Below are 8,842 nucleotides of genomic sequence, written 5' to 3' on the forward strand. Positions count from 1 at the left end.
GCCGGGGGTGCCTCGCCCCCGGGCGGGAGCGCTCGCCCGCCCGCCCCTCCGCACGGGGGCAGCGGGACCAGGAGGGAAAAGAACGGCAGTGACCCGTTCCCCGCGGGAATTGCGGGCTGCGGAGAGAGGAAGGGGGCAGAGGGAGCGCCTCCCCCGAGATTGGGGTTGTGAGACACTGGGGCTGCTACGAAGATCCCGCGGGGTGCCGCCGAGGACGTGCCTCGGGATGTATGCACAGGAGGGTGTTTTAACGTTAAAAAGACAAGAGGTGTTGGTGGGTTTTTTTTTGGTTTGTTTCATTTATTTATTTATTTATCTATATATGTGGAAATACTGGAAAATTAGCTCTTCCTGGATTTTCTAGGAGAATTTTCGGGGCTTTCCAGATATGACTTAGGAGTTTCTGGGAGTTTACTGGAAAGATGGGTTATTACCAGTAATGCTGTCTTTCTTTTGAATTGCTGGCCATATGGAGCACCATTAATTCCCGTTCTTTCGAAGTTACCTAACTTCAAGAAAATCCCTTTCAATTTTCAGTCTGCATCTCCTAGAATTTTTTATGACACTTGTCTAATATTTTTTCCAGAGGACTCATTTAGGAATGTCTGAAAAAATTTGATTACCATCCTGCAGTGGCTCAAGCAACCCGTGATTTACTTTTATTCTGTAATTTCCTCATTTAAAAAAGATTGGTGATCTGTCCAATATCTTATCTCTACTTGTTGCCAGACAAGCCAAGTTTAAAGCGATGGAGTCAGATTGTTTTAATTTAGGGGATTGCTATTTTCGTCCCTTCAAGTATGTTTGTGAAGCAGCATATCCAAATTGTTTGTATTACCCTACTGGTGAACAAGCATTGCAGTTCATCTTTTGCACTGGAATCAAGAGGTGCAATGGGAGATTGGAAAAATGTTGCCCTATAATTGAGTTCTTCAATGTTTTTTTAAGTGTCTTTTAAAATACTAAATCTTCGTCCTTCAAACTGATAAATCATGCAACAGAGATATAGTTAGCATAGAGATTTACAAAGATAAAGCTCTGTGGAAGTCAGGTGTCTCCACTTGGAGCTTGAAGATCATAATAGAGTCACCTTACAGAGTTTTTAAATTTACTACATGTAGCATCCATTTAAGATTCACTTAGCTCGTCAGGCTAGATTTCTTGAGACATTAATAGACCTCGGTTGATCAGCATATGAAAAGGTCAGAAAATCTGGTTTTCAACCCATGAAATTTCCAATTAGAATTTCTCAGGCAGCTTGCTCAAGAATTCCATGGTTTAGCTTGTACAGGAAAATTTTTTCCAGTCCTGTTTCTAGGACAGAGGTGTACATAATCACATGTTCACATGCAATCTATCAGAGAGAGAAGGCTTCACTAGTCAGTATGCATTCCTCTTTGAGGATTCAGTCTGCTGTGTGTGCTGGGAGTTGGCTGGGATGGGCTGTAAGGGACTATGTTTCTTTTAATGGCAGTGAGGATGTGGTGTGCCTGTGGTTCTTGCATTGCAGATTATAGGTGGGTCAATGCAAATTATGGTCAAGTTTTATTGCTGTTTTTTTAGTTGCTCAAAATTGCTCTCTGAGGCCATGATTTACTTGGGATGCCCAGGTCCAGAGGTGTCCATCTCTTGGGTGCTGAACTGGCTGTACCCAACAGACAATCCTTGCCAGAGAGGAAGGAAAGCAGCAGCTGGGGCCAGGGCGTCCCCTCTTCATTTCCTGGCTCCTGTCCCACAGCTACTCTGTATGCAGTTGTTCTTACTCAGTAGTGAAGATGGGCAGAAACACTGCATACTCCTCCAGGAACTTGCTGTGATCTTTCTAGTCCTCCATCATAAATTTCTACCTTTGTTTTTTTCCCCAAACCTTCAATTTAAGCATTATCCTAGCCAGACTAGCAATAGGCCAGAGTCCAATTATTCCTGATCATGTATTATCACGTACTTGGTCTCCTTCTTTCCCAGCACCAGGTGAGTCACCTGCAGCCTCCTGTCGGTCTCTTCAGGCTCTTTTGATGTTTTGGTCTTTTCTCTCTGCCCATCCTCACAGAACTCATATTTTCCTGGATGTCACGCAAAGACAGAAGACCATGGGCCAGAGCAAGGGAAGGCAGTCCAGTACAGGGACAAGAAAAGTGATGGGCAGTGAAGTTTGCTCAAAAAGATTGCAGAAATCTTGCAGAGAAGGTTGTGTTGCTGCTTTGTCTCATGTTATGGCCAGTAGCATGGATTTGTACATTTGGTCAGCCTGAAATGTGTTTAAACACACCTTTGTTATAGAGGTGTGTTCATGGGGATTTGTAGAAGTTGTCAAAGGAAAAATGGACAGTCGAGATTCGGCTGCAGGTTAAGACACTTGAATGTCTAAACATAATATGATTAAAACACTCTACATGTGTCTAATGTGCTTATGGTCCAATAAAATACAATGTGAATTCAGTGAACTCTGAGGATGAATTCAGCCCAAGCAATCACCAAGTAGCTGGTCAGCTCAATAGCTGTAGGCTCTTATCTTTCACCATGATATTTTCTGAAAAATTCCTTTGCCAGGATTTTTCTCCTGAGAAGCTGAGAAGCCTCAGAAAAGAAATGTAAACAATAATTATCTTATTGCTTGGAATGTGGTCTGGAGGTTGCTTACCAGCAGGTGCATCTTTGATTGGTTCCATGTGAATTGTTTTTAATTAATGACCAATCCCAGTCTAGCTGTGTGGGACACTCTGGTCCGTCATGAGTTTTTATTATTCATTCTTGTCTAGTCTTCTGATGTCTCCTTTCTCTTTCTTTAGTATAGTTTTAGTATATAATATAATATAATATAATAATATATCAGCCTTCCGACAACTTTGAGTCAAATTCTCATCTCTCACGTCATCCTGGAGACCCTCAACAACAAAACAACACTTATCCACACTGGCTGAATCATCTTGGGGTATGGGGGAGTTTAGACACCGAAAAAGTGTCTTAATCTGGAGGTGAATCCTTCCTTCTAGCAAGGCACAAGTCATTTGGTTGTCCAAAGATCCCTTTCAAACTATTTTAACAGATTACAGAATGTGTTTGTTAATACAGCACACAGTCTGTGACGTTAACTAACATGTACCTTACTGTTCTTCTTGTAATCCAGCCTTTTTTAGATCTACGTTACCAGTTCTGCCACTGCTCCTTGTTCTGTCTCCAGTGAATGCATCTACCTGTGCAATGGGAAATAAAACCACAGAAATCCGTGTGAAGTACGAGAATATACTAAGTCACGACATCAATGAGCTGGTAGGTAGCAGCTCTTGGGCTTCCAAAACCTGTTGATTATTTTTAGATGCTAACAATTAATAATAAAAGCTCTAATGTTAAAACATGATAAAAGACCAATTTAAAGTCACACATTATGCTGGAATGGTCGTTTTATTTGAGGGGGTGCAACAATTCAGTCTCTAAAATCTCTGAAATCTGTGGATGGTGCCTATTTGCATGTACAAATACTGTGATACAGTTTTTTGTGCCTGTGTATTATGTACAGACACACGTACTATTTGGCCATACATCATATATTTGATTAGAAAGTACTTTTTTCTAAAGTAATTTCATAACTGCTTCTCTTTATATGCTTTTATCAAGAGAAGAAAGCATTACACTTATAATTCGTTCTGCTAATTGGAGTTCTTGACTGACATTTTATGTTGTCCATTGAATACAAATGCCCAGAGGCACAAAATTCATATGACAGTAAAAGTTTGTTTGTATCTTAATAGGTTTCTTTGTACCTATTAACATATCTTATTTAGCCAACAAAAATTATCTTTTCTAGATGGCAGCAGAGAAGAGTTTAACATTCTCATGTGTAAATCTCCTCCATTATGGCTTTATCAGCCACATTTATTATAGCTTTGCAAAATAGTTTAACAGTTTACCAGTCCATGCCCAAAATTTACCGTCTATTTCTTCCTCATGAATTATTAGCAATTAAATTAATTTGTCAAGAACACTTCCATGGGAGAACACTGAAAACAGTTGTATTAGTAGAGGCATTCCCACAAAAAAAAGTTATTTTCCTGACAAATTGTCACTAAATTAGAATTCACCACACTGTTGCTGTCTTAAATCGAGATATATTTGCATATACAAATAATATACAGCCTTTTTCCAAGTGAAAAATCAGGAGTCATTGCATTTCTTCACACTTATGAACTACCACCATACTTCAGAGCATTATGGCAGTGGTCTTCAACCCAAGACACATCAACCCTCATCTGGAAACAAGATACCTTTAGGGTCAGAGAATGATCTTTTAACATTTTGATCATGTTATGTTGGTTGAGATTATGAAGAGAGAAAGGTATTTCTCTGTAGGTAAATGACTTTATCCTGAATGAGGCATCAAATTTGGAGAGAATATTAATGGCCATATTAGAATAGATGAGTATTCCCTTTAGTTTGCTGTCATATTTCTGACAAAGACAAGTATTCCCTAGAGAACAAAACCAAACTCTCTTGGTGACCAGTTAGAAGATAGATGACCTAAAAGAGAAAATGATATGAGGGAATAACACCCTCTGGGAGGCAGATCCTGCTGCCTTCTAGTGCTGGAGATCCATGAGGTGCATCCCAGCCCTGCTCAAGATGCAAGGTCAGGGAGGCTGGGTGGCTCTCCTGGTCTAGATGGGGCAATGCCTTGCCACTGTCCTATTGTAGGATGGAGCTTGGTGTTGTATATCAAAATAAATACATAAATAAAACCTTATTTAATTAATTTTTGTGAAAACTAATGGGAATGTACTGAGCTCTGAAGATTTTACTTCCTAGAAGACATACACAAGCAACTACTGTGTAAGTTTCTTTATTTTTTCTGCCTTTACTTTTCACTGTTTAAGAGAAATTTGTCTTCTATGTGTAATCAGTTTATTGTCACTCTAAGTTAACAGCAAGTAATATGCGTGCTGTGTGGGTGATAGCAACTGCCCAGTAGGCACTTTGTGTAACTGCAGAGCCGGAGTCAGTAGCTTTCAGCTCCTCAGCCAGATGTTTGGAGCAGCTATGGCTTTGCTGCAGAGCAGGATAATGAGTCATATACTGGATCTCTGTAAGATAATAAATTTTCACTAATGCCTTTTCTGAGCTAAGGATTTCCCTTAGGTTGGTTTACACACAGCCAGTGAACTGCCTTCAGATGTGGTTACTGTACATTATACTAAAGGTGATCTGAGGAAACTAGAGAGGATGGGAAAATCTCATAGCAGTTAGCAAATGAAGTGACAGATATATAGCTTTTAAGATGATTTTATATATATATATATATAAAATTATAAATTTTGGTGCTGTGACTGGAGCAATATCTGTTGTGGTGCAAGAAAAGATGTGCATTAGCTTCCTGATGTTTGTGGTTTGGGTTTTTTAATTCGGTTTTGCTGTTTTGTGGTTTTTCCTTTGTCAGTGAATATTTGACTCCCTAAACTCTTGGTTTTAAAAACACTTTTTGGATAAAGTTCTGTTTATCTTGGGTGAGCTTCTGAAATACAGGCAATTTCTGCAGAAAAACTTTAGGAATTAACTGTCTGATGTGCTCATATGCATGGCTAAGTGAAGAGATCTAAAACAATACTGTCGTGAGCTGCCTTTTTTAAAGCCCTTTGGCTTACCTGGAATGTCTGGATACAGGCTGAAGAAGACAAAGTTTCTGTTCAGTTGGCTTCCATTGTCATCTTGATGGCAAGTGTGAAAGTGGAAGAAAAAACTACAAGAGAGGATAAAGTATTGATAAAATATTATAATCGGGGAAAAGACCATGTGATGTTGCTTAGGTCATCTTCTGTTATTACCTATACAAAGTGAGTGCTACCATTTGTTTAGAACTGAGACATGTATTTATTGAGACTGACAAACACTGTATTCAATGCTACAATTCAATTGTAAGATTTAAACATTGCTCCATGTCTCAAAATTTCCAAAGAACAAAGCAATTTGATAGAATACGAAGATTTAAATTGCATAGATTTGTGTCCATTTCTGGGGTCCCCAGTATGAGAGAAATATGGAGCTACTGGAGAGAGTCCAGCAAAGGGCCATGAAGATGCTGAAGGGACTGGAGCATCCCTCTGATGAGGAAAGCTGAGATAACTGGGGCTGTTCAGCCTGGAGAAGAGAAGGCTCAGAGGGATTTCATCCATGTGTGGAAATACCTCAAGTGAGTGGGCAAAGAGGGCAGAGCCAGGCTCTTATCATCAGTGCCCAGTGATGGGCCTAGGGGCAGTGGGCACACACCAGCACACAGGAGGTTCCTTCTGAACATCAGGAAAGAGCTTTTTACTGTCAGGGTGACTGAGCACTGACACAGTACTTCCATGTCTAAACATGTATGATATTTTACAGGTAAATATGTCAGCAGAGAATCGTGACAGGTGCTGCAAGAATAAAAAATATGAAAATATCAAAGTGTTTTTCTGCAATGATACTGAGGTAAAATTTAACTTTTCAGAATGTAGAGAATACAAACCCAAGTGCGTTCTTTGTACAGTCCAGGATAGAACAGGGTGATAGGGTAGTATTGCATTTTAAAAGTCAAATCACAATATTCAAGATGGTTTATTTTTTGAATCTGGAATTATATGATATGTTGAGTAAATTGATATTTTAAACATTTAAATATTAAGCAATTCCATGTCCATGAAATGTGGGGTTTTTTTTCGCCTACTATAAAGATTCTTCTATATTTTTTAAACAAAACAAATGCTTTTCTTTTTGCCAATGGAAGTAAACATTATGATTTCCCAATTGCTTTTTTAATTTTTCTACAGAAAGTTATATTAGCTAAGCTTTTCACTTCAGACCTGAAAGCTTTAAAATAGTAGTTTGGGCAGATCTCAAATGCCAGAAAGCACAATTGTCAGCTGTTGCTACAGATTTTATCGTGACTTGGGCTGCTGGCTAAATAATTCGTTTTCCTAACTGCATCAATTGATTGGATTACAGCTGGGATTTCTCCCTAACATCCTTATGTTACTATTATTACTACTAAAAATTGCTGCTTTAAATATCTCAAAAAGATGGCAGGTAAGTCAGATAAAGTTACGTATTTTATTGAAAAAGACTTGCACTATGAAAGCAAGATAAACCAATAGTAATTATTGGAGGGTTTGGGTTTTTTTAAAGATAAACTAACATTGCAAATAATTAATGGTGCACAAACTTTTCAGGACATATTTTCCTTGTTCTCTTGACAGGAAATAGAATCACTACAGAGCATGGCGTGCAACATGCTCAGATTCTTTAATAAGCAGAGGATCAACAAAGCCTTTAGACAGAAAGCAGCATTTGTCTCATGTGGGACACTACAAGTTCTACAGTGTAAATGTGAAAGACCTAAAAAAGAAAAGGTGAGTTGTACTCAACTTTAGTGAGTAATAGTTTAACTACTTGCTTTATTTTCTAGAGCTCTTCAACAAAGACTATCACATCTGCCTCTAAAAGATACAACCATTTGCACATGTTCCATGCCAAAGGAAGTTTCCTCTGTATAGCATTTGTCTTGTAATAGACATTAAGCCCAATGCAAAGACTCAGAAGATCATCTGGAAGTCTATGGTGAAGATACCTGCTCTGGTTCAGTAGTGAACTGAATTTCATTTAACTAATTCTCCATTGAGAGACAAGGACCAGACTTGTGCAAAGAAGGCATTTAGACTTCCTTGGAGTATTGTCAGAGTTGTAACTTCTCACTAACTCTAAGAGTAATGTTTAATTTGGTTTCTCTCAACAAACAATTAGGGTGAGATTTTCTTTTTTCTATAATCTCTTTGGTCTTTAACCACAATCTCTCAAATTCAACAAGAACAATTGGGTATGATAATATTTGGGTTTTTAGTCTCTGGCAGAATCTTCTTTTTGAGGTGCCACTTAAATGTAGCACAGTGATCTACCCAGTACTGTAGCAAAGGAAGAATGTTCTTTTAAGTGTGGCTCAGTGTTACCTATTGAACACAAAAATATTAACCAGCATCAAAAAGTCTCCACATAGGCACCAAAAATATAATGCTTAAACAGATGGATTGAAGGCTTCATTTAGCTTTTTATTTTTCTCCTTGAAGTGGAGAGACTTACAGCCTGGGACACGATCTTCAAAGTAATGTTGGTGTTTATATTTTGCTTTGTCACCTCTGGTGAATTCAACATTTGCCTTACTTTAAAGGTATGCCAGTCAAGTCATAGAAGTCAATGTCACCCTTTCAACTCCTGCCTAACCTTATGGATTCCTGCTTTTATTTAAAGATTTAATTTTAATTAAAGTAATTTAGAAAAAAAAATATGAGCAGTCATTGAATATGAACAAGAACCACAATACTTTTGTCTGGCTGAGATCTTGCACATTAGGGCACAGCACCAGCCCCTGGAACTGGTCTGTCTTGTTCCACTGGTCTTGACACATATAGTCAAAGTTTGGCTTACAAATTAATTGGCTTTATTTTCTCAGTCCTTCAGACAATGGAGGATAAATTTTAATCTGTGATGGAGGATGTACATGTTCTTGGTTGGACACACTTGTTTCAGATGTCCTTATTTGCTCTGAGTTAAAGCCACATTCTCACAGTCCCATGGGCAGGGTCTCTCCAGTATTCAGATGTAAGGCAATTGGTTTGCTTTGAAAGATGGCTACAGGAATAGAATAAGCAGCTCTCAGATAACAATTCAATCTGTTCTCTTTCAGGTTTGCTCACATGTATTTAGTTTAGAAGATACAGAGACAGGTGAACAGTCCAAAAAGAAATGCAACCAAGAAGTTTGTGAACTGAAAGAAAATATATCTAGCCTTCGATCCTGCTGGAATAAATTTGAAAAAATAATTTCCAGGTGA

General features: G+C 38.5%; 1 protein-coding gene across 1 annotated transcript in view; it reads left to right on the forward strand.

Annotated features, from left to right (window-relative positions):
- The window catches only part of LOC115948532, a 19,733-nt gene extending 10,891 nt beyond the window's left edge, over positions 1-8,842 (forward strand). Inside the window, exons 2-5 of the mRNA XM_031061716.1 lie at positions 3,128-3,270; positions 6,364-6,450; positions 7,215-7,367; positions 8,696-8,842. Coding sequence (XP_030917576.1) covers positions 3,128-3,270; positions 6,364-6,450; positions 7,215-7,367; positions 8,696-8,842 — 530 coding nt within the window. The remainder of the gene's footprint in view (positions 1-3,127; positions 3,271-6,363; positions 6,451-7,214; positions 7,368-8,695) is intronic.

Source organism: Geospiza fortis, unplaced genomic scaffold, assembly GCF_000277835.1.
Source record: "Geospiza fortis unplaced genomic scaffold, GeoFor_1.0 scaffold25, whole genome shotgun sequence".
Taxonomy (NCBI): domain Eukaryota; kingdom Metazoa; phylum Chordata; class Aves; order Passeriformes; family Thraupidae; genus Geospiza; species Geospiza fortis.